Source organism: Pseudopipra pipra, chromosome 13 (genome assembly GCF_036250125.1).
Source record: "Pseudopipra pipra isolate bDixPip1 chromosome 13, bDixPip1.hap1, whole genome shotgun sequence".
NCBI classification, from domain to species: Eukaryota; Metazoa; Chordata; class Aves; order Passeriformes; family Pipridae; genus Pseudopipra; species Pseudopipra pipra.
The window spans coordinates 2,264,914-2,288,846 of record NC_087561.1 but is presented as its reverse complement, the minus strand read 5'-3'; the positions used below and the strand labels follow the sequence as shown (position 1 = coordinate 2,288,846).

At 54.3% G+C, this 23,933-nt stretch overlaps 2 protein-coding genes and 1 long non-coding RNA gene across 5 annotated transcripts in view; all 3 read left to right on the top strand.

Moving 5' to 3' along the window:
* Window positions 1-50: 50 nt before the first annotated feature.
* FATE1 (fetal and adult testis expressed 1) lies at window positions 51-10,770 on the top strand. Of its 2 annotated transcripts, XM_064669579.1 has the most exons (7): window positions 51-187; window positions 2,849-3,076; window positions 3,677-3,843; window positions 4,596-4,684; window positions 5,533-5,694; window positions 8,079-8,157; window positions 8,614-10,770. In XM_064669579.1, the coding sequence occupies exons 2-7, from the start codon at window positions 2,881-2,883 to the stop codon at window positions 8,743-8,745; spliced, it is 825 nt and encodes a 274-aa protein (XP_064525649.1). In that variant the 5' UTR covers window positions 51-187; window positions 2,849-2,880; the 3' UTR covers window positions 8,746-10,770. The 2 variants fall into 2 exon arrangements, with proteins under 2 accessions (XP_064525649.1, XP_064525651.1); XM_064669581.1 differs by lacking the exon at window positions 5,533-5,694.
* Window positions 10,771-10,867: 97 nt separating this feature from the next.
* Window positions 10,868-20,828, top strand: CNGA2 (cyclic nucleotide gated channel subunit alpha 2). 2 transcript variants are annotated; one of them, XM_064669578.1, is made up of 7 exons: window positions 10,868-12,502; window positions 12,903-13,041; window positions 13,240-13,350; window positions 13,870-14,040; window positions 16,342-16,449; window positions 16,884-16,990; window positions 17,690-20,828. In XM_064669578.1, the coding sequence occupies exons 2-7, from the start codon at window positions 12,929-12,931 to the stop codon at window positions 19,111-19,113; spliced, it is 2,034 nt and encodes a 677-aa protein (XP_064525648.1). In that variant the 5' UTR covers window positions 10,868-12,502; window positions 12,903-12,928; the 3' UTR covers window positions 19,114-20,828. The 2 variants fall into 2 exon arrangements, with proteins under 2 accessions (XP_064525648.1, XP_064525647.1); XM_064669577.1 differs by lacking the exon at window positions 10,868-12,502 and having other exon boundaries at window positions 12,534-13,041.
* Window positions 20,829-21,082: 254 nt separating this feature from the next.
* Window positions 21,083-23,933, top strand: part of LOC135421307 (uncharacterized) — a 39,764-nt gene continuing 36,913 nt past the window's right edge. Inside the window, exon 1 of the long non-coding RNA XR_010433955.1 lies at window positions 21,083-23,213. This is a non-coding gene — a long non-coding RNA (uncharacterized LOC135421307). The remainder of the gene's footprint in view (window positions 23,214-23,933) is intronic.

Here is a 23,933-nt window from a genome sequence, read left to right as displayed (position 1 = left end):
AGGGGCGGGAGGGCTGTCGGGGCCGGGCTGGTTGGGGAGGGCTAATTACCGGGGGGCCGGGCTGATTACCGGAGAGGGCTGGTCTAGTTACCGGGGGGGCCGGGCTGCCTCTGCCGGTACCGCCCCGTCCCGGCAGCGGGCGCGGCTGTTTACAGGTCCGGCAAGTTGCGTTGGTCTGCGAAAAAAAGTAAGTTCCCCCCCCCTCCCGCAGTGCCCCCCTTGTCCCCCCGCAAAGCCGGTGGGTGCCGCAGCCGGGGCTCTGCGGGCAGCCCCGGACAGCGGGAGCCGCTGGAGCGTCCCCCGCGGCCGGGATGTCCCCCCAGGAGGACGTGGGATCCCCCCCGCGCCCGCCCCGGCCGGGTCCCCTCCCGCGTGTCTCGTGTCCCGTGTCCCGAGCTCCTTGCCCCGCGGGGGTCAGAGCCCGCGGTCCACGGAGCCCGTGCCGGGGGGCAGCGGGCTCACCCCGAGCCGGGTGACGAACCCTTTCCTCTCCCGCTGAGCCTCTCTCTGCCCCGGTGAGCCGCTCCCCGTGCCGAAGGGCAGAGCTGAGAGCAAGCCACTGCTCCCTCCGGCACCCCATCCCGAGAGGTGGAGGGGGGCGCTGGACCAGGCTGGTACCCCGCCTGCCTTGTTTGGGGTGTCCTGGGCTGGGGAGGGACAGAGATAGGGAGGTTGTAGAGTTTTCTTCCCCCAGGCAGGTTTTCCTGGCTTGCAGGACTTAAACCTACTCGGGCTTAGTGAGCCGGAAATCCCTGTCACTGCAAATCCAAGGAGAAGTGCCAAAGCAGAGGCTGAGCCTGTGCCGGTGAGCGGGGGGTGTGCTTGGCAAGAGCTAGAAAAAGCCCTGAAGAAAGTTAAAGGAAGAAATCCAACCACTTAAGCATTTTGTTCTTATGGGTTTTGACAGCTATTTTTTTTTCCTTTTCTTAATAGCTTAGTCTCTCAGAGCCTGCTTCTCACCACCTCCCATCCCTTTGCTCCTTGGGAGCTGCAGTGGTTTCACAGGTGATTAGAAAATGAACCCATCTGCCCTCTCCAGATTTACTGTTATTAATATATGCTGGTTTCCCGGAGAACAGGCTGAGAGAGCAACACAGGGTGTTCACCAAAAATGTGAAGGAGAAGCTCACAGAAGGAAGGCTGTGTACCATGGGCTGGGTGTCTGATGCAGGTTTCCCTTGTGGAACTGACACCCCTTTGGGACCAGCCCAGGAACTGCTGTCCTGTTCTCAAGTGGGGGGTTCCTGCAAAAATCCACTTTCTTTAAGGTTTTGGGGAGAAGCAGGGTGTGTGTGTGTCACCCACCCCTGTCAGTGTTGGTGCTGGGGAAGGTGTGGGACAGCCAGGGGCTGCTGGGCCCCCCTGCACCATGTCTCCAGCAGTGCCTCTGGAGCAGACCCAGTGCAGGGACAGGGATGAAGTGTCAGCATGGCTGGAAGCAGGAAATCGTTGCTACTGATGCTGGGCAAATGCCTGTTTGTAGTTAAAAGGTTTTTAATGACATAGGAGGAGAGAGCATCACAAGGCAGGTGATCACTGGAAGTGCTGGTTATTGCAGGTGTGGAGCTGGTTCTGCCACCCTCCTCTACCTCACTCTCATCCAGCTTCACCCTGTTTGGCTTTGGAGAGGGAAACCTCTCCTTCCTCCAGCTATTTGGGCTGTGCTGGAGCAGGCACAGGATGGAGATTTTGACCTAGAAGCAAAGGGGGACCCTTTGGGGCATGGTGAGCTCAAAGGGTGATAGCAAGGAGGTGCAGGGGTGCTGAGCATGCATGTGGCACCTCTGGAACACCAGGGCAGCACTGGGGTCAGGCTGGAGCCTGTGAGCCTCACCAGCCCTTGCTTGGGGTTTTCTCCTTGGCTGCAGCTTTTTGGGAAAGAATGAAGAGAGCCTATACTGGGAGCCAGGAGGGTGTTTTTTTTTTTGGGCTCCTCTCCCAAAAGTGTACGTTGATTGCCCTCACTTGCATCAGTCAGTGAAAGTGTTGGGATGTTGTGGCCCCAGAGCACTTCCCAAAGCCCTGGGACTTGGCAAAGGGGAAACTGAGGCATTTGTGTGTCCTGAGCAGCTTCAAAGCCCCGTGTTCTGGCCCTGCTATCAGCTGCTCCCAGGTGCAGTGAGAACTGGGGACTGTGTCCCTCCTCACTGCTGGTCCCCTTCTGGAAGGGAGCTGAGCAGGGGGACTCTGCTCCAGGCTGGGGAAGGTGATGTGTATTTTCCCTTTCCCTCTGGGAGGATGGTTCAGCATTTGGCAGCTGAGCTCAGAGTAAATTCCATCCTGTTCAGCTGGTTGGGGCACCTGAGGAGATGGGTGCTGGACTGTGGGGGGTTATGCTGCAGTGAAAGTGTGTGCAGAGGGTTTAGTGCTCAGTTTTTCCTGTGGTAACCTGGAAGCTCATCACCGAAATGTGTGTTTTGCTTTTAGAAAACCTCATTTTTCCTCAAAGGTATGTGAACAGGAAAATGTGATCCAACCCTCCAAAAAATCTTTACTTCTGGATGGAAAATATTTTTTTCACTGTTTTTGAGGGTGTGCTGAGCTGCTTTCCTCGCACACATGTGCAGAGCACTTTCCTTGCTGTCAGTTGAGAGCAGTAAGTGCTAAGTTCATACTTGGCTCCCAGGACACCTGCAGTGGCCCTGCAGCCTTGTCCCCACCAGCTGGGCTTTTTTGGGACACCCCCTTCTCCCAGACAGCTCCTACAGTGCCTGTCTTCTGGGTTGTTTCTGCCTGTATTTTGGCTGTCTTATAGCACATGTGTTGTCCCTGTGCAGGTGCCAGTTTGGAAGAGCTGCCACTGTTGTCACTTTTGCTCAGCTTTCTTTCCCTCTGTGTGAAACCCCAGGGTGCTGGAGGCATCAGAGGAGATCAGCAAAGATGTGGCCACTGTGGGGACTGGACCTGAACCGAGTCCGCTGTGACCTGCACTTCACAGAAGCCATCAATCAAAGGATGCAGGTTCCCAACAGGCTGAAGGTAGCAGAGAGCTGCAACCCTGTGGAAAAGGAGCGAGTGACAGAGGATGTCCCTCCTTCCTTTCGGATGCACATCCCCGATAGGATTTCTCTTGCAGGTAAAGTCCTGGGCTGTCTGGTTTTTGGGGTTGGATGAGGCACTACAACAGGTTGGATGGGGCACTACATCATCCTAGGTTGGATGATGTAGTTGGATGGGGCACTACAACATCCTAGGGAGTAGGATCCCTTTATAAAGACCCCAGTCATTTGCTTTGCAAGAGGAGAGGACAGGGGCACAAAATGCAGTCAGCTTTCTTCTGGAAGGTAGGACAGAGTGGTGGAAAGGTGCTTGGGAAGAGGTGGACAAAGATGACCAACAGAAGGCAGGAGGGGTCTTAGTTCCAAAAGGTGAGGAGCAAAATGTGGAGGCATCTCCCTCCATGTCTCTTAGAGTTCCCTGTTGGCCTCTGGTAGGCTCCCTGCTTTGGGGTGCAGGACATTTGACCCTGTCTTTGAAAACCAGCACTGAACCCTTGCTGTCCTGAAGCAGGGGATGTGCCTCCCTGGGCTGTGCTGCTGCTCAGAGCTGCAGGATGAGGTTTTTGTATGTCTAATACTACACATAGGCTTGGCTCTCCTACATGGGTGGATTTCTCTTCCCTCCTCTCCTGGGGCCATTCGGGTTGGCTTAACTCTTCTCTCTCTCCTTTCTGTAGAAATATCAGATGCCAGTTTGAGGCCGGTCCCGCTGAGCCAGCAGAGGAAAGTCCCCTCTCTTGTGGTGCACGTGTCCCCGGACCCCTGTGGGCAGCCCACCCCCCTGGGGGAGCTCCCTTTCCTGCACACACCCAGCAGGTCGAGCGCCCAGAGACGCAAACGATCGGTACTGTACTGGCAGGGGCCGGGGCTGCCTCTGGTGGGGAACGGGAGCAATCCCAGCTTGGGGTTTTTCCAGAGCTCTGTTATCACCCCGAGCCAGAATTCATCTTGCCTCCTCCCAGGAGGGTGTAGGGATGGTGGGATCCCTCTCTGTCCCATAACCAGGACACACCTGTGTGCTGGGATGTTGATTCAGCCGGATCTCCTGCTGCATTTTGTGAGCAGGAGGTGGGTTGAGGTAGGTGCAGTTCCCCCACAACCTTCTTCTGCTACTCTTGAAGTCCCTTTCCAATCTCTTTTTCTCCTCAATGAAGTACAAGGTGGAGCTGGTTTATCACTGCAGTGTAAAGGGTTCTGGGGTCAGAGCTGAAAGCAGATTTTACCCTTGGGGGAAACTAATTCAAAGGGAGGTCCCTGGCATGGGCAGACAAAAGCTTGGTTTGGCTTCTGGAGCTGTTGCTCTGCCTTCTCAAGGGCTTTCATCTCCCTGAAATTCAGGAGCTGTTCCTGGATGTGTTATGTGCAGGATTTTTGGTCTGGTTGGAGTCCAGATCAGCAGGCTCCTTGCTGGTGAGCCTCTCTCTGCTCTGCAGGTGAGGTGAGCATGTCTCCTCACCTGCCCCAGCATCAGTTCAGCAGGCTGGGGCACATGTAGTGCTCCCAGCACTGAGTACCCTCCCTGTGCAGCCAGGCAGGGCACTGGGGACTACCCTGTGCAGGTTTCTGTGCCAATGTGGTTGTGTTTGGTTCCAACAGGGCCACCACAGCAGCAGGTCCCGGCGGGACAGGATCTCGGGTGACTGTGCCCAGCTGGCCCTGCACAGCCCAGGACAGCACCATGAGTTGTGAGTATGAGCCCAGAGCCATCCAGGGTGGGTGGGGATCATCATCTCCTGCCACTGTGCTGCTTTGGAGCTCTCTAGTGTTGGTGTCCTCGGGGGGGGAGCGGGGAGGGATTCAGATCAGAGCAAGGCAATGCCTGGCAAGTCCTGCTCTTGCATGAGAGGAACATGGCCTCTGGTGTCAGAGGTTTGTGCCAGGCAGTGTTGGTCCCCTCTCACAGCAGGCTGGCAGTGCTGTTGGTCCTGGCCATGGGGCCAAGAGGACCTTGCTGTCCACTCTGCCTTGTCGTGGTCTCTCTGGCTCTGCCCATATTCCTCTGGGTGCCTTGCAATGTGCTCTCTTGCTCCAGCACCAGCATGGCATTGTGCTGGGGGCAGGAGACCACTGGAAATGGGGCACCAGGGCTTAACCAGGTTTCTGCAGGGGTTGATGAAACTTGCAGAGGGTGGGCTAGGAGCAAACTTGCTTGTGAGTAGTAACATAGTGATAGTGATCCTCTGCTCATGGCCTTGGGCTCCGGAGTCTCTTCAGTGGAGGAATTGTCTTTAAGTTAATCCCACAGCAGAGCCACCTTTCCCCCTAGAAGCTCAGGGTCATCCTGGGTGGCATGAGAGCTGCCTTCTGCAACCTCTGTGAGAGCAGTGTGGCACACAGCTGTGGCTGGCTTTGGAGGAATCAGGTGGCTGCAGGAGAGGGTTCTCCCACCTGGTGACATCGGGGTCTGGGTGCCCATGACATTGCCCAGAGGTGCCTGGAGCTGCTGAAGGGATGAAGGGCAGTGCCTAATGCCAGGCTGTGCCCTGTTGCACGAGGCCAGGGAGTAACAGGAGTGATTCTGTGTGCACCCCAGGCCGGACACGGGCCCCCTGCCCGCTCGCAGTGCCCCACTCCCCCTCCTCGCAGGGGCGGGCAGGATCTACTCCATGCAGAACATCTTCCAGACCATGTACCTCCTGGGCCAGGTGCTCTTCCACCGTGTCCAGGACTCTCTGCAAGGCCCAGTGCCATCCAGGTGACTTTGGTGTGTCCTGAGCCAGCTCCCTGTCCTTCTGCAAGGCCTGGCCTCTGCCTTGCTGAGACGTGAGCCAGGCACGAGCTCCGTGAGCTGTGGGCTGTACGGGGCAGGATGGTCCTGCATGGCTGCCTTGGGCTCAGCTTCTTGACTGTCCTGTCTGCCAGCTCTGGGTGCACCCCACTAACCCAGCCAGGCTCGTGTCTCCTGCTGAGCTTAACACCAGTCCCCCGGGTGCCCTGAGCGATCTAACACCGCCTGTGACATTGCTGGGAGTTCTCTTCACTGCTAAGCAAGTACTAATTTTTCTGTGTCCCTTGATAGCTTGATGGAGAGAAATGTGTGAAGGGAATCCAAGTCCAGAACAGCCTGACCCAGGCCCTGTCCCTGAGAGATTCCCTCCTTCAGAGTCCCAGCACCCTTGACTGTATCTTGGTCACTCTTAATTAGCCTTTCCACGAACTGGCAGCACTAAGTCACTCATCCCACAGCCAGTGCCCCTGGCCAGGGGGTGCTGTGCCTTTGTGCTCACTGGAGCAGGTGTGCAGTGACCTCAATCCATCCAGATGTGCTGGAGTAACGATCTCCACCACCCTTATCTGTGCCAGTGCAGTAAATTTAACGTGTTTGAAGACATCCTTGCAGCCTTAAGGTGTCCCCACTGCTCTAAGACTGCTGAGCACCTGGGGAAACATCTAAGTACTTCTAATTCTCCTTGAGTAAAGCCTCCAGGCAGAAAGGGAGGAGAGTGAGCATCTATCATTGCATCCATCATCAGTGGCACATCCTGCCTTCCCTCCCCAGCTGGCCTCTGCTTGCCAGTGGTACAAAGTGATGTCCTTGCTTTTAAACACGGTAGGCTGAGGCTGCCTTCAAACTCTGTTTAATTTCTTAATGAAGTCTGGGCATGCCAGCAGATCTGGTTAGTGGCTACATAAAGCCTTCTCCCTCCTCCCATCAGCAGTGGAGGACATTTATGCCATGGTAGCCTGGGTGACTCCCAGGCCTCTCCCCAGGTCTCGGTCTCCCTTTGAAACCAGCCACCTTCAAACACCTCTTCTTGGTACTTTGCATCCCTTCAGATGCAGGCAAGATCCCTCTGATACATCAACTTTGTGCCTCTGTGCAAAAATAAAAATAAAGAAAAAAAAGACTGTACTGACTTGTTTGTCCTCAAATTTTAGTAAAGAAAAGTCTGGTCTCAAACAGAGACTGGAATATTTGCCTGCCAGTGACCTCTTGAAGGGTATGAGTCATCAGAAGGTAATTTCTAGTTTCTATTCTAAAGGTTGTTCACCTGTATCAACTGGGATTTTGAGTCAAAAGCTGCAGGATGTGTCCTTTTTCCACGGTTCTGTGCTGGGGGAAATTGTATTTGCTTTCTGTTGTGACTGGCATTTTACACTGCAGCTGCATTATATGGAGGTATTATCTCACAAATGTATTTTCAGTCAGAGATTTGCTGAATCTCCACGTGCTCATCTGCCTTGTCTTCAGTGAGATCAACATGTTTCAAATAGGAATAAACACCCTCTCCTCCCCAGGGTCTCCAAGGAGCAGGGTTAGATGCTTGTTAAGCCCTGTGGGATCAGTGAGTGCCTGTGTTTTGCTGGTGCACAGGGGAGTTTTGGTTATAGAACAGCTGATTTTGGGCTAGCCTGTGGTGACAGGGATGACAGACTGAACATGGCAATTTTGATTTTTCTCACTGTTGGATCTACTTTGGTTTGTGGCTCGGTGCTGTAGACCCTGCAGTGAGGCTGTATCCCCAGAGAATCCCAGTACAGCAGCTAATCCCAGAGGCAGCCCCTGTGTTTTCAGGAGTGGAAGAAAGTGGTGAATGTTTGGGTTGCTTGTTTATGTTTCAAGTTGCAGGTGAAGTTTGCTATAAGAGCAAGAAGTGATAGTTCCCTCCACCTGTGGGATCCTCACCTGCTGCTGTAAATGAGATCATCCCTCCATTTTGGCCCTGTCACACATATTTACCTGTCTGGCTCTAAAGATGGCTCTAAGATCCAACCCTCAGTGAATTCCTGGGACTGTAGAGAATGGATGCTTGGTAGATAAGTTTTATCTCTGTTGGACTTCTACAGAAATCCAAGCATGTGTGTTCCCTGTTACCTGTCATGGCATGTACTGTGTGTTTTCTTGTGATCCCTTTGGTGCATGGTGGAGGGGTATAAATATGCATGGTGGGGGTTAAGAAGAGATGAGTAGATGCTGTGCAGGTGCTGTTTCCTTTCTCCTGGTGCTGCATCCAGGCAGCACAACCTGGGCACACACACTGCCTGCATGACCTGGCTCCCTGTGGCAGTGCTTGTGGTGGGACAGCTGCACCCCTTGAGCAGTGCTGATCCACCTCCATCTCTGTTTTCCTTTCCCAGCTCCCAGGAGGCTGGTCCAGCCACAGAGAGCACCTTGGAGGAGGTCGGGGTATCTGAGGTGGCAGCGATGAGAAAGCAGGTGAGACTGGGGGAAGGAAGGGCTGCAGATGTTTCCTGGGAAAGCCATGGGAGGGAGGGTGGGTGAGGAGTCTCCAGGGGTCTGTTGCTCAGTCCTGATGGGCTGGTGCTGTCATGCTGGTCCTACCTAATGGAGAAGCAGGAGAGGACTTGCACGTGTGTTGACCCATTGAGCTCCTGTAGGGCTGCAGGAGACAGAGAGACCCCTCTGTCTGCAGGTAGGGAGAGGGGCTCACTCTTCTGATGGGAAGGACCTTTTCCTGAAGCATCTGCTGCAGACCTGAGGCACTGGTACCAATTCTCCCCCACAAAGATAGCTCTCTCTTTAGAAAAGGAGGACCTGAAGAAGTCAGCAGCTCCCATCCCTCCATCCTGTGCTGTCCCATGCCTCTGGGGTGCAGCCAGTGTGCTGTGCTTTGCTGCAGGGCTGACTCTGGCCCCACTGCTTCCCTTGCAGCTGGCGAGGATCTCGGGCAGGCTCCGTGTGCTGGAGGAGCAGTGCCATGCCTGGCAACAGAAGGAGGCCCTGGTCTACTCTGTGATGATCTCTGCCTGCCTCATCAACACATGGCTCTGGCTGAGAAGATGACTGCCCATGCCTGACCTCCCCGCTCCCCCGGGCAGGGAGAGGATCCTTTCTCGTGTACTTGCCAGCAGTAAAACTACGTGTTTGTCCTTAACTTGACCTGCTTTTTGCACTGTGGGCCCTTGAGGATCTGTGTCCTTTAGGCCTTGATGACAATGAAGGTGCCATCCCTCTCTAGGACCAGAGGTGGGTGAGGGAGATGCTGAAGCTGGACCTCGTGCTCCAACAAGTGGAGATGGTGCTGGGGCCATGGGGTCCAGGGATTATGGCCCAGCAGGTGCAGTCCCAGGCTCTGTGTACATTAGCAGCCACCCTGTGTGTTCAGTGGGGCCAGTGCCTGTGTAGGAAGCTGCTGTGAAAAGCTGAGGCCTTCTAAAGAAATCAGTGGATGACACAGGAGGTGTCTGTTCTGTGCAAAGCAAGGGGAGACCCTCTGGCCCTTGGGCTGTCTGCCAGGGGAGTCACAAACCCAAGGTGTTGGTGTTGTGGGCATGGGGTCGTGTTACAGTTGTAGCATGTGGTTCTACAGCCCAATCCCCTCACCACACCACATCTTGGATAACTCAGCTCTGACCCCATAAATGTTCTCAGCCAACTGCTGTGGTCTGCTCCTCATATTCTGTAGAGTGACTGAGTGTTTCTAAACTGCTTTTGGAGTTTCTTTTCCTCACAAAACTGCTGTTTGGTGGCGGTAGCACTGCCACAGGTCTCCTGTGCCACAGCCCCTGCTCTGGGAGGGATGGAGGTAGAGGAACCAGGAGCTCACATCCCTGCAGCTGCTGCTGTGCCACCACCCCTGTCAGCTCCCATCTTGCTGGAGGCAGTTCAGCAGTGGGTTTGCAGATGTTCAAATCCAGGGTGACTGTGAGAGCATTGCTGACATCTGGGCTTACCCAGGAGCTTGGCTCTTTCCCAAAGAGATTTACATGGGAAAATCCCCGTGGTGACTCTATGGATTATAAGACCTTGTACCAGCAGTGATAGCCCCAGACAGGTCATGGAAAATCACCCATTAGCAGCAGGAGGTATTTTTTGGGTTTCCAGTGCTGAGGGGAGGATCTCTCCCAGGTCTGCTGCCAAGCTGTAGCTTCAGTGATGGTACAAGAACACAGGTGAAGGAAATTCCTGACCCGGATGCTCTTTAGCTACAAACGAGCCCAGTTCAACAGCTTTGCTGTTTCTTTCCTTCTGTGGAGTTCAGTAACACTTGGATCTGAGGTGACTTTGAGATGCTTCTGGTTGCTCATCCAGCACATCTGCTGGAGTTGTGCCCGCAGGCTCTGGGGACAGGTTTTAGCAAGGCTTAACAGGACCTGTCTGTGCCACCTATAAGTAATTACAGCTGGATCCACAGGTCATCCACATGTCCCAATAGCTTATTTACAGACATGGATGCTTGGCTGTTTTCTGCTTGAAACTGCATCAAGCATCTGTGACTGTAAATCTGGCAGCTGGACACTGACTAATAAATAACTGTCCCACGAGTAATTGCAGGTCTGAACCTGTGGCTGATTGCTGAGCAGAGTGCTGGGATTTATTGCAGAGGAGAGCCAGGATGGTGTGGTGGGCTTGGCATGTGGGGGTATGTAAGGGACAGGAGCACTGGTGGCTCGGGGGTGTGGTCAGGGTCACCAGAGGACCTTACACAACAGGTATATTATATAAGGGGGCTACTTCTGTGTGAATCATGGCAGGAAATATGGTAATTTTTTGGTCTGGTTTCTCTTCTTTGAGAGGTGCAAACGTATTTGGAAGAAGCTTGAGTTTGGGGTTTTTTTTTTAAGCTGTATTTTAGGGTGAGAAGGACTGACCCTTTGTGAAGGCACACCTTCAAAGGATGGCTTGAAGGTGTTTGGAGGAGAGGTGGTCAAACTATATGTGTTCTCACGGGCTAATTATTGACAGGGTGTGGAGAGATACAATATGACTTTTATGTAAGGCATAAATTCTGCTGTAAATCTGGAAACACTGATCACAAAATGCATGTTTTAATAAACTGTGTGTTCTGGATGTGTTTCTTTTACCAGCCATGGAGTCTGATTCTGGTATTCCCTTGGCAGCAGGACTGTGACCTGGTGCTGGATTTCTCAGCCCCAGCTGCCCTGACTAAGGGGAGGATCTGGAGAAGAGCCTCTGGTTAATGCTGTCCCTGTTGGGATGTGATGCTTTTGTTTCCTTTCTTTCTTCCTTGCCTTCTCCTCCTGGCTGTGTCCCAGGGCAGCACACGTGGCAGGGCTGGATGTCTCCAAGGGTCAGAGCCACAACGATGTGCACAGCAAATAAAGTGCAAGATGATGCTTGAGGGAGCTGCGAGGGAGCAGCTCCTGGAAGTTCCCATGTTCCTTTTGAAGGCAGCTGCAGGCAGGGAGCAAAAGGAGAGTTGGAGGGTGGGTACGTGTTGCTGCCAATGCTCCTGGTGAGCACTGTCCCCAGTGCTGGGGTCTGTGACGTGGGGACAAGAGCAGGGGGACGTGGCCCTTGCTGCTGGGTGCTCACCCAGGAACCTCCCAGTGCTGCCAGCAGCCCCAGTCAAGGCTGAGAAGTTGTTTCTGCCTTTGGACTCCCTGCTGTCTGGGTGTTCAGCGAGATCAGAACCAGTGGAATTTAAGGCTTTGAAAGGAAAAGGTAAAGCTCTGATAGCAAAGGGAGAAGTGACTCCCAGTGCTGGTGCTTTCAGATCAGCCCTGCACAAGGTACAGGACTCCATGTGCAGGTCAGGGACGAATCCAGCCTTGGCCACTGCAAGTGGTTAGATCCTGGAGGAAGGGGGTAAAAATTAACCCCTTCCTTTTTGCCTTGGGGATGCAAAGTTTTTGCTAACTGGTTGTTAGAATGGCTTTTTGAGCAAAATAATAGGGCAGAAATTGGTGAAAGATATGTTTCATGATCACCTTCAAACTCTGCAGCTCCCTTAGATGAGACTCCAGAGCAGCACTTTTGGTCTTCTGCTCCCTAGGCACGAGAAGAGGTAAGTGCATGTGAGGGTGTTAAAATGTGGCTGCTTCTGCCCATTTTCCATCAAAGCAGTAGCTGTGGCACAGCCTCCAAAGCAGGGAAATAGCCACCGTCTTTGTTTTTCCCTGGGGCAGAGGGCTGGGAGGGGAGCAGGAGCAGACAGGCTGCCCGGGAAGCATCCCAGGTGCCATCCCCTCCTGTGGCAGGACCTGAGCCCGTCTGGGCTCTGCCGGCTGTGCCTGTCCCGGGGTGGGCAGTGACCCTTCACCAAGGTTAGCTGGGGACTCGGGGCTCACTGGGCTGCTCAGGATGGCTGCGACCTCCAGCCGGGCTCTGCCCTGGGAGTTGTCTGGGGTCCCTCCGGCCACCGAGGAGGTGACGGGTGTGGGGAGAGGGGAACACGCGGGTAGGCGAACGGAGCATCTCCGAGCAGCACATTCCCCTCCTCCCCCTTCGTCCCCAGACACAAAGCTGCTGTTAACTCCCCTGAAGCGCTCAGGGGACGGGTGTGCTGGAGCGATGGGAGCCGCACCCGTGCGTGTGCGCACCTTCCCCGTGCACAGCCGGGGCCGCGCTGCCTCCGCCGGGGTGCTGCCCAGCCACCTCCCCTGCCTCTCTGCCTGGGCAGGAGCGCGGGCAGCTCCGCCTGCCCTGGCTTGGCTTTGCAGGGCAACGCGTGTTTTAAAAGCCTGATCGCTGCCGAGGCAGCCCGGGACGCTCCCGGGGAGGGATGCTCTCCTGCCACCCCTGCTAGCCCGGCGGAGGCAGCAGCGCAGTGTTGAAGGCTTCGGGGGACGCCAGGACAGTAAGTGGAGAGTGGTGACCTCGCGGCAGTGGCACTGCTGCCCCAGGGAGGTGAGGAACGGGAGGGGTAGGGAAGAAGAGGCAAAGAAAGGGAGGGGGAGTCAAGGAAGGGAAGGGAACGAAAGGCACAGGAGTGGTGGGGTAGGCAAAAAAGGGAGGGGAAGGCAGGACAAGGCAAGGGAAGGGAGGAGGAGGCAGGGAAAACAAGGCAAGGAAAGGGATGGATAGGCAAGTCAAGGGAAGAGGTAATAAAGGCAAGGCAAGTAAAGGAAAGGCATGGGGAGGGGTAGGCAAGACAAGGGAGAGGAGGGAATGCAAGGCAAGGGCAGACTAGGGAATGCAAGGGCTCAAACCATGTGATGTGTCCTGCACGTCTCGTGTCTGTTTTCTGCTTTTTGCAGGTCCCTGTGGTATCCCCACAGTGGTGATGACAGCGAAGAGCAATGGCCTGCAGAGCTCAGCAGCCAACCTCCACCCCGGCCCACCCACCCAAACCCGAGTGGAGGGGGACATGGAAGGGACAGGGCCCAGCACCAGGAGGTCAGGCGGTCCTGCTGTGGTGGAGGGAGGCAGTGGTGGGACAGGGGAGGGGGAGGACAGCTCGGCGTGTCTGCTGAGACCTGGCACGGGCAGGGCTGCAATGCCCAACCCCTGCTGCCAGCTCCATCCAGTTCCCCTGGCTGTGGCAGGTGCCATGATGGCACAGTGTGGTTGTGACACCCCTTCTCCCCACTGCAGGACCTGCTCAACCCAGGATGACACCTCCTCAGAGCTGTGGAGAGGAGCTCCCCTGGATGGGGAGGAGCAGACAGCTGCCTCTGCTTTCCAAGGCCGGAGAGCCTTGGCCAGGTACCTGTGTGTGCCACTGGCCTGGGGTGAGCCTGAGCCTCTCGTGCCTGGCTTTCCCACTGGGGCCTTGCAGGGCATTGGGATCCCCTCCTGCTGCATAGCATTCATGGGATGCAGGGACCAGCATCTGTGAATGCTGCTCCTTGTGCCCCACTGGCCATGGAGAGGGTTGTGGCACGGGATGACTTCACCCCCACTGGGGCCCTGGGAGGGCTCAGGGGCTCCTTTCCCTTGCAGGTAGCCCCCCTCTGCCCCAGTGACCCACAGATTCCTCAAATTCTTGTGGAAATGGCATCAGGATTGGGGGAGAAGCTGTGGAACTCTACAGGGGTGGTCCCTCTTGCTTGTATATTTATGGTCCCACATCATCAATACTAGAGGGAAAAAGAAGTTTTGGGGCTTGAGAGGGAGCTGTGAGAATTTTGTTTTCAGCTGTAGTCCCCCCCCAATGGCTCTCAAGCTTTTGCTTTCTCCTTGCTCCATAGACAACTCCTGACTCTGCCTCTCTCCCCTGCCCAGGATAGCCCGGCTGGTGCTGGTGCTGAGGGACTGGGCCAACAGGAGCTTGCACGAGGAGCAGCAGAGGCCAGACCCCTTCCTGGAGCGCTTCCAAGGCCCTGAGCTCCCGACAGTGGCTGCAGGCACTGGTGATGAACCAGAGGATGAGGAGACTGAGAAGTTAAACTACAAGTAGGGTCCCTTTCCTGTGGTCCCAGCCCTCCTCGGCTGGAGCAGCTGTCCGTGGTGCTCAGGGGCTCCCAGTGGTGGTGGCTGATGGAGGTGGATGGGGATGGGAAAGGGGGAGGTGGGAGGCAGGGGTGGGAAGGGTCCTTCCTGCCCTTTCCAGCCTCTGTCTTGGCTGCCAGCCTGGCTTTGCTGGGTTCTTTTGCTGGCACACAGGACCTGGTGGTCTGTCCCTGTGGGAAAGACTTGGCATGTGGGGTCTTCTGTCCTCTGGTCCATGCCCTGGTAGGAAACACACCTGGCATGGCTTGTGACAGGTAGCAGACCTCCCCAGTTGCAGAGCAGTTCCACACTAGGGTTGTGTTGGGACACTTGTGCCCATGAGGAGCTGGACACCAGCCCAGGGGTGTGGGGTCTCCACCCTGCAACCACTGCAATCCCACCCAGGAGCCACAGACACGTGGGATTTGCCAGTCTCATCCATCATCTGCAGGATGAAAGGAGATGAAGGGAATGTGTTTGCTGCCCAGGCCTTCCCCCCCAAAGAACAGCTTTGTGAAAAGGCTCTTTCAAATCCAGCCCTTTCATCTCCTCAGCTCACACTCCTGGTGAAAAGCAATAACCTGGCTTTTCTTCTGCTGACTAATTAGAGGGCAAAGCTCACGGACTACTCTGGACCCTACCATTATACATGGTAATTAAACCACCAAGAAATAATTGTTTTCTGCAGGAGAAAAATATCTGAGCCTTGTATCTGGGTCTTTACTAGTAAGGCGAGAAAAAAACATTCTGCCCTGTGAGGTTGAGGGGAGTTTGTTAATAATCAGGAGGAGCTGAAGTGTGAAAGGGCTGCTCAGTGCCAGTGAGCCCTGGGGATGAGATGGGAACTTCTGCAGTTTTCTAGGTCTTCAGCTCCAGAAGTAAGAAAAGCCCCAGATGTGGTAACCCCAAATGTGAGCTGCTGTTCATGGCTGTAGCAGGCTCCATGGCTGCAGGCCTGACTGCAAACCCTTTGGGAAGAGGCAGATGATTATTCCCTCTTCCTGGGCTAACCCTGAGCCCTGGTTTTCCAGCCCTGGCTCTGCTGTCAGCATAATGTCAGTGACTTTGGCCACCTCTCATGGGCAGCACTGGTGATTTAAAGCTGAGATTGCATCAGCACTGTTATTGAGGTTATTAGTGCTTGTGGGTGCTACAACTGGCCAGGCTGCAGGTGTCTGTGCTTCCCCCGTGGCAGTGCTGTATGTCCTAGGGAGCAGAGTCCCTTTCTCAATACCCCAAATATTTAAGTCACACTTTCTTGGCAAAAAAAAAAAAAGCACTTTTAATGGGGAGGCTGGACCACCTGCTTGACTGTGGCTGTATGGAGGCTGAATGTGAAGGATCACTGCTGGTCCCCACGCTCCAGGCACCGTGGGTGCTGCTGCCTGTGCTGCTGGGGAAGGAGACTTCAAGGCAGAGGTTTTGCCTTTGAAGCTGTCAGAAGCCATGGGGTGAGCACGGGGAATCTGTTGGCAAGTGGGCTGTTTCTTTTCTATCACTGGAGGGAGTTTTGCGTGTTCAAAAGCTGGAAGGGAGGGAAGGAGGGAGTGGGACAGGGTGTTTTGCCCTGCCAGGCTGCAGCAGCTAAGCCTATCAGCCCAGCCACAGAGTTTCTCTTCCCTGGCTTCTCCAGTGAGATCTGGCAACTGGAGCACACACATCTTATCTCCAAGTCTCAAGATGAGCAGGATCAAACACTTGGGAGCAGTTCAAAGGCTGGAGCCAGGGCTGTGCAGACTGCAGGCACGGTGGTGGCAGCCTCACCATGCCAGCTGCCCCCAGGGCTGCTGCTCTGGGCCTTGGGCATCCCCTCCTGGTGCTGCCACTGATCTGCAGCACACTTTCCTTCCTGCTGTAATTAATCTTCTTTTAAGATCTGTCTGGCACCAGTTCATACCTCATCTGGGAGAGGCAATGTCATGTCACAAGAAGTTTTCTGATCACCCTCTCCCGTACATCTGTTCCTGGCTCTGCCACTGGGGTGCTGTGTCATGTAGGATGCCTGTTTTGCCTTACAGTTTCCTCTTCTGGTACATTATTGAGTCCAGATTTAGGGATAAAGGAGCTTAAACAGTGCTGGACATTTTTGTTCAGCACTGCTGGGATCAGTTGTAGCTCATAGACTGGCATTCAAGCTGCAGCAATATTTGAGCCAGTGTAGTGCAAAGGATGAAGGATGTGGCTCAGATGGTTCCTTCCAACGCTGTTTTCTATCTTTAGCCTTTTATTCATACATTGCCAGCTCTGGCCTCTCTCTGCTTCCAGGAGGAAATGGCAGTTCTTTGTGGTGGACCCTGCTGGGGACTGGTATTACCGTTGGCTGGCTGTGATTGCAGTTCCTGTCCTCTATAACTGGTGCTTGCTCGTAGCCAGGTGAGCTGGGGGTCCCTGCCTTCCCTAAGCCTCCTGTTCCACCTGGTTGTAGTGGCTCAACCAGGATCAGACAACTGACACTGGTGGTGCTGGGGCTGGTGGGAACCTGAAGGAAAGGACCCTCCCCTATCACTGCGAGTTGTGCGGTGCAAAGGCAGAGCCTCCATCCTCTGGCCCTGGTTGGAAAGGACCACGATTTCAGGGTAAAGCTACAACTTGCGTTTGGGAGGTGGTTTCAAGACATTGCTTTACCTACATCATGGGAGGGCAGTTTTTTCAGAGAAGGGAGTTTTAATTTCTAGAAGAGGAGTGGCCAGTGGCCAAGCTCTGTTGCGGAGTTAGGTGCCTCAGAACCAGCCTGTATTCAGCTGTAATAATTAGAGATAATATGGAGATTTTTTGGTCTGGCACCCTGTTTTATGACCTTCCTCCAGGGCTTGCTTCACTGACCTGCAAGAGACCTACGTTGTCCTGTGGCTGGTGTTAGATTACATCTCAGATGCTCTCTACATTGGGGACACAGTGATCCGCCTGCGCACAGGTAAGCACAGGTAACTCACAGCATCCTGGATTGTGAGTGCTTTGCTTTAATCCCATACAAGTGGAGATGGGCTGCAAGGGAGAGGCCTAACCTACAGTTCCGTTAGAGGGAGGGTTTTGTCTACCTTGGCACTCACTAGTACGAAGCAGTCTCCAGAGAAAGAATCTAATTAAAAGATCTGAGAAATGGAGTAAGTTTCAGAATGAAGGATTAATCATCCCAGCTTTCAGCTTCACCTTTGAATAATTGTACAAAATTACCTGCATTACTATTAGTATTCAGGCATAGTTGGAAGGTCTGTATCTCTGATTTTGCATCAGTTCAGCTAATGAATTATCTACGTGGAAAAATGGTAGAATTTAATGTTCTCGGAATGTGGCTGTTGGCTGTACGTTTTCTGTCGGAACTGCAATAATTCATGATCTGGAGGATGGAAATCTTTGTGTCCCCATTTCTTCATGGCAACAGACTGAATCCCTGAGTGATATCTTTAGGTGGCTTTTGACAGATGAAGGGCTTTGGTGATAACAAAAGCTTGTAAACTGAGTAGAGCTGGTGGAACTGGTAATATTTGGATGACCATGTGTATTCATGCACACAAGTGCATGACATAACCATAAACTGTTGCTCAAGTGCTTACAAAACAGGCAGAAGAGTCAAACATAAGCCAAGATAATCATATCATTTGCTTCTCTTTAGGGTTTTTGGAACAGGGCCTCCTGGTTAAGGACCTGAAGAAGCTACGGGATAACTACATCCACACCCTACAGTTCAAGCTGGATGTTGTCTCTGTCCTGCCCACAGACCTGGCATACTTTGCAGTGGGATTGCACTGCCCTGAATTACGTTTCAACAGGTTGCTGCACTTCTCCCGGATGTTTGAGTTCTTTGATAGGACTGAGACCAGAACCAGCCACCCCAACATCTTCCGCATCAGCAACTTGGTTCTTTACATCCTGGTCATCATCCACTGGAATGCATGCATTTATTATGCCATCTCCAAGGCCATAGGCTTTGGAGAGGACACCTGGGTCTATCCCAATGTCACAGACCCCGAATATGGGCATCTGACCCGGGGGTATGTCTACTGTCTTTACTGGTCTACGTTGACTTTGACCACCATCGGAGAGACCCCTCCCCCTGTGCGGGATGAAGAATATCTCTTTGTGATCTTCGACTTCCTCATCGGGGTCCTCATCTTTGCCACCATTGTGGGGAATGTGGGATCCATGATATCCAACATGAACGCCACCAGGGCAGAGTTCCAGGCAAAAATTGACTCCATCAAGCACTACATGCAGTTCCGCAAGGTGAGCAAAGACTTGGAAACCAAAGTCATCAAGTGGTTTGACTACCTGTGGACCAACCAGAAGGCAGTGGACGAACGGGAGGTCCTCAAGAACCTCCCTGATAAGTTAAGGGCAGAGATTGCCATCAACGTTCACCTGGAGACACTGAAGAAGGTGAGGATTTTCCAGGACTGTGAGGCAGGACTGCTGGTGGAGCTGGTGCTGAAGCTTCACCCTCAGGTGTTCAGCCCAGGGGATTACGTTTGCCGGAAAGGGGACATTGGGAAAGAGATGTACATCATCAAGGAGGGGAAGCTGGCTGTGGTGGCGGATGATGGAACCACACAGTATGCTCTGCTCACTGCAGGAGGCTGCTTTGGTGAGATCAGCATCCTCAACATCAAAGGGAGCAAAATGGGCAACAGGCGCACGGCCAACATCCGTAGCTTGGGCTACTCTGATCTCTTCTGCCTGTCAAAGGAAGATCTTATGGAAGCAGTCACAGAGTATCCTGATGCCAGAAAGATTTTGGAGGAGCGTGGCCGGGAGATACTGATCAAGGAAGGGCTGCTGGATGAGTCAGCTGCAGAGGAAAGCACAGAAGGGAAGAGCATGGAGGAGAAGCTGGACAGGGTGGCCTCGAACCTGGACACACTGCACACCCGCTTTGGCCGGCTCCTGGCAGAGTACAGTGATGCCCAGATGAAGCTCAAGCAGCGCATCACTGCTCTGGAGTCCAAGATGAGGCAGCAGGAACTGGAGGACTTCTTCTCTGACAGCTCAGACAGTCTGCTTGAGGACGAGGAGAAAGCTTCGCCTGGTGGGATGCACTGAGGGGGAGCAGAGGTGAACTGGATTGATGTCTGCCTTGCACTGAGACAGTTTTTGCTGTTTCACAAGGCAGATCCTGTGGCTGCCTTGCCAAGGACTTCTCTCAAGTCCTTAGTGTTGCTGCTGCCACTGCCTTGATGGCACCTGATATGGCTCTAAGTCAAGGGATTGTTGTGGCTCCTCCTCCATCCTGTCCCTTTTCTCGTTGCCTTGATCTGAGACCTTGGACTTGGGTCACTAAAAAGAGGAGAATGGTTAATGCCACAGATGACACTTCCTTCCAGCTCCTCCAAAAGGTCTGTGCCCACCAACCCTCCTTCCTTGTGTTTGCCTTAATAGAAGGTGGGACATGAACCTGGCATGGAGAGACCAAAACACAAGCCAGATATTTACAAATGCTTTTTGTGTTCAGCCTTTATAACTCACTTTTGGTAATTAGTCCCCACAGAGTGTCTGTGAACGCTCAGTCTGCACCGAGAGACTCCTTACCTTCAAGATTCCAAAACTCAACTGAGACAGGCCAAACTGTACCTTCTATGTCTGCAAAAGGAGAGGATTTGTGGGTCACTGTCACTGCCCAGATCATCAGCACCCATGCTGAGGCTGGAAACTGAGCTGGCAGGGCCTGCAGCTGCTGCCTCCTGATGCCTCTCTTTTCCCTTCTTCTCTATTTGGTGCAGGTGGTTTGGTACCCAGAGCACCTTCCTGAGGATGCTGTTGCCAAGCCCTCCCACTGCAGAGCCAGTGGGATTCCCATTTGGGCTGTGGATGTCTTGGATGACAAGTGCAATACCGAGGTACAGGGCTGGTTGTGCTACGTGCAGGAGGAAGACACAGACTGTCTTTCTCCTCTATCTGATGACAGCCAGATGTGCCAGGAAGAGTTTGACTGAAATGACATGTTTTTAAGGAACAGAGCCATGGTGGGAGCCAACTGTGCCCATATTTGCTTTGCTGTGGGTAGCTCAGAGAGAGCGCAGAACACATTTATTTTCTTAGGCAGGAGGTTTTCTTGTACTCAGTGGGAGTTTTGGGGCTTTGCACGCCAGTTGCCTCCTGGAGGAGAAATGAGTGGCAGTGCCACGGGGACACGTGTGAGGGTGGAAACGTGGCACCACTGTGTGTGCCAGCAAAGCCCTGCTGCAGCCCTGTGGGCTCCACGGTGTGAGCAGCTTGATGGTGAGGGGTGCAGTGCAGGAACAGCCCCAAAGATCTGCAAGCAGCAGCAACTTCAGCACAAGCAGCAGTGCCACCCGTGCCTCAGGGTACCGGGGAGGTGCTGGAACCAGAGAATGCAACCTCTTTTCTTGCTTCTGACCCATGTGTTGGCATGTAGGGCACCCATGTGGCATCTGTGGGGTGGGCTAGGGCTGGTTTCCAGCAGAACGTTTGGTGGAGAAGGAGATTCATGTGCTGGGTGAAATCGAGCTGAGAGTTTGGCTAAAATAACAGGATGACGCATAGGGAAGCATCAACTCAGAAAGGTTGATAGTGGAAAACAGGTTATTTCCTTTGTCCTTTCTTTTGCCTCCAACGTGAGACTGCCTCTCTTCATTTCATATGAACATTTTCCTTTTAAAAACAATGGCCTTGCTTTTTTGGGATTGGTGGGGTAGGAACGATTACATTATCAAAATTAGAATTTGGGGTGAGATAAGAAGGTATTTTTTATCATCTCTAAATTAAATTGTAGATTTTCTGTTTGTTTGTTTGTGTTTGGGTTTTTTTGTTTGTTTTGTTTTTACATTTATTACCAAGACGCTTTTCGTTGAACTCGAGGTGGTTTCAGTCCTGCTTTTCCGTACAACGGCACGAGCCCTGGCTCCCCGCTTCCCCCTTTCCTGTGAGTTGTCGCCCCTGAGTTTGCCGCTGGCTCTTTGCGGAGCCCCCCAGGACCCCCCGCTCCCCCCGCACCCCCGGCCCAGCGCTGCGGGGCGCAGGGGCGGCAGCGGCCGGCAGAGAGCGCTGCGGGCCGCGGAACCACCGCGTTCGTGCGGGACCCTCGGGATGTGCGGGATCCTCCGGGTGGAATCCCCTGTGCGGGTCCTCCGGGTGTGCGGGACCCTCCGAGTGGGACCCTCTGGGTGGGATCTCCTGTGCGGGACCTTCCGTGTGTGCTGGGTCCTCCGGGTGTGCGGGACCCTCCGGGTGCGGGATCATCCCAGTGGAATGCCCTGTGCGGGATCCTCGGGGTGTGCGGGACCCTCCAGGTCTGCAGGACCCTCCGGGTGGGATCCCCTGTGCGGGACCCTCGGGGTATGCGGGACGCTCCGGGTGTGGGGGCTCCCTCCGGACAAGACCCCCTGTGCGGAATCCTCCCTGCGGGTGGGGGGACCCTCTGGCTGTGCGGGAGCCCCTGTGCGGGATTCTCTGGCCGTGCGGGACCCGGCGTGCGAGGGATCCTCTCTCTGTGCAGGACCCTCCGGGCAGGCGAAGGACCCTCTGTGCAGGACCTTCTCTGCTGGACCCTCCGGGTGGGCAGCGGGATCCTCTGTGCGGGACTTTCTGGGCGGGCAGAGGGACTCTCCGGGCGAGACCCTCCGTGCAGGACCCTCTGTGATGACAGGGAGACCTTTCAGAGTGCTGGCGGTGGGGTCGCAGCCTTCGGCAACATGACCCCAAGTATTTCCCGAAGCTTCTTCCACCCGGACCCGCGCCCCGCTCCGTGGGCTTTACCTCATTTGCGGGGCGGAGCGGGGCTGGCCGGGGGACAGCGGATCCTCTGCTCCTTCCCTGGGGTCGGGAGCTGCCGGCAGCTTAGGGCTGTCTGGCTTATTCCTGCGGACGGGGAGAAAAAGGAAGCAAACGCCCGCCCTCCCCCTCGGTTTTAATCCGAGATAATAATGCACTCGGGAAATTTTAAGCCTTCAGACAAATGACCCCAGGGGATGGCTTTGTGAATTCAGAGCAGATCCTGCTTGTTTCCTCAAGGCGGCAAGCCAGGAAATCATGGATTGATGAACCGCTTGACGGGCCTGCTAATGAAATTAGCAGCAGCTCCATGATTTTTTCAGTGAGCGGGACAGGCAGATGTTGAAGGCAAGCACACAATGGCACAGCTGCACTTGCAGGCTGCCTGAATTCCTGGCAGAGCGGACATGGGGCTCAGCAGACACAGCTTTGGCTGCTGCCCATTTCGCAGGTGGTTTTACCTTTCCCTCCACTGCTAAGGCTCTCCTGGAGGTGGGGAGCAGAGGGTTGCCGAAGGCTGCTCCTTAGGGCTGGCATCCAGAAGGAAGACCCAAGGGTACCCACTGTAAGGGTCTGCTCAGTGCCCTGCAGTGACTTGCCCATGCACCACAATACACCGAGCTATTTGACCATATATTATTAATTGTTTCTTTCTTTTAGATCTCTCCCATTGCCAAAAATAATCCTCTGGACAACAGAAGCTTTCTCAGCTGTGGGTTGTGGATGGGAGAGGTCAAATATGGAGGAAATATATTGAAATTCAGAGAGGTCGTACCAGGGGGAAATGTGTGTGCTTCACCAGGCAGCCCCCCATGCAGTGCCATTGAAGCAGGGAAGCCCCCTGACTTTTGCAGAGATGTTTTCTGCTACCAGAGGGTGCATCTTCAGGCCTCACCTGCTTCTACCAGAACTGCGGGAAAAGAGCTGGGATGCTCAGGCGAATCAACCATAAATGTGCTGTGTGATGCTGGGTTTCTCTCCCCTCTGAGCGTCATTTCTAGGAATGAAATAGTCATCCCTGGATGATACCCAGAAAAAGCTCTCTCATCGACCTCTGGGAAGTGCAAGTACCCATTTCACAGCTGGGGAAAATGGAGACAACTCAGCAGGACACAACAGTGATGACTCCTGCCTCCCAGAAGCCTGCTTTTTGTTTCTCTTAAGATGTTCATGAACAGGCCACTTGGAGCAAGCCCCAAAATAACATCTTCTTAGGCTGTGGACAGCAGGGCTGGACACTGCAGCACAGGAGACCACCTGGCTTTGCCCGTTCTCCAGAGGGAAGTTAGGTCAGCAGGCTGCAAGCAAGGTTTGTGTGAATTTGGACCAGAGGATTTTGGGGTTTCAGAGCAGCTTTGAGCCCATGGTCTGGCGTGAAGCCTGAAGTCCTGCAGCACAGCAGGCTCAGCCAGGTGAGATCTGCTGTGGGGTGTGCAGTGCTGGGGGACAGGTGTGAAGCACAGGGGCTGTGGGGATGGTTGGCTCATGGCTCACCAGAAGCCCAGGTGCCTGTGGTTCTGGCGTGTGCCGTGGCAGGATCAGCAGCACAGCTGCTCTTGGTGCTGCTGCTCTTCCCCACAGTGCTGTGCCTCTGTGAGAGTTGCACTGCACTGCTGAGGTGGGGTCTGGCTGTCCAGTCCTGCTCTGTCTTGTGTCTCTCCTATGCACTAGCTGGACCAGAGTCTCTTGAAAATCAGGGAAGTTTGGAAGCAGCTCCAAGCTCTCTAGCATGGGCCTCTTTGAGAACTCCCTAGATGGCTTTTCCTCCCCCATCTCCTGCCTCCTCTGCACCCAGGGGAGCCAAGGACTCCGAGTGGTGCTGGTGCTGCCATCCCAGGAGTGAGGCACTGCATGCAGAGGGCTGCTGCAAGCGAGATTCCACCCGTTCTCCAGGGGCTGGGATGTGGAGGTGGTGTAGAAGGTCACCAGCCTCCCATGCAGCTGTTTCCTGGAGGGGGAATGGCTTGCTCATGCTCATTTGGATTCAATAGCTCTGAAATCAAAGCACTGCCTGCTTCTCCTGCAGGTATGAGTGGGGTTCCAAAGCAAAGGTTCTGTGCTCAGCTTGTTCTCCTGGTCCACGGGTGATGCTGGATGTGCCGTGTCCTGGGGCTGCTCCTGGGAAGTGGCTC

What these genes read in the sequence shown, in the direction of transcription:
- FATE1 (XM_064669579.1), top strand. Translation starts at nt 2,881, where the DNA reads ATGTGGCCACTGTGGGGACTGGACCTGAACCGAGTCCGCTGTGACCTG. An exon ending in CAAGGCCCAGTGCCATCCAG is followed by an intron (nt 5,695 to 8,078) that starts GTGACTTTGGTG and finishes TTCCTTTCCCAG; the next exon opens with CTCCCAGGAGGCTGGTCCAG. An exon ending in TGGCAGCGATGAGAAAGCAG is followed by an intron (nt 8,158 to 8,613) that starts GTGAGACTGGGG and finishes CTTCCCTTGCAG; the next exon opens with CTGGCGAGGATCTCGGGCAG.
- CNGA2 (XM_064669577.1), top strand. Translation starts at nt 12,839, where the DNA reads ATGCAAGGGCTCAAACCATGTGATGTGTCCTGCACGTCTCGTGTCTGT. An exon ending in GGCCGGAGAGCCTTGGCCAG is followed by an intron (nt 13,351 to 13,869) that starts GTACCTGTGTGT and finishes TCCCCTGCCCAG; the next exon opens with GATAGCCCGGCTGGTGCTGG. An exon ending in ACTGAGAAGTTAAACTACAA is followed by an intron (nt 14,041 to 16,341) that starts GTAGGGTCCCTT and finishes CTCTGCTTCCAG; the next exon opens with GAGGAAATGGCAGTTCTTTG.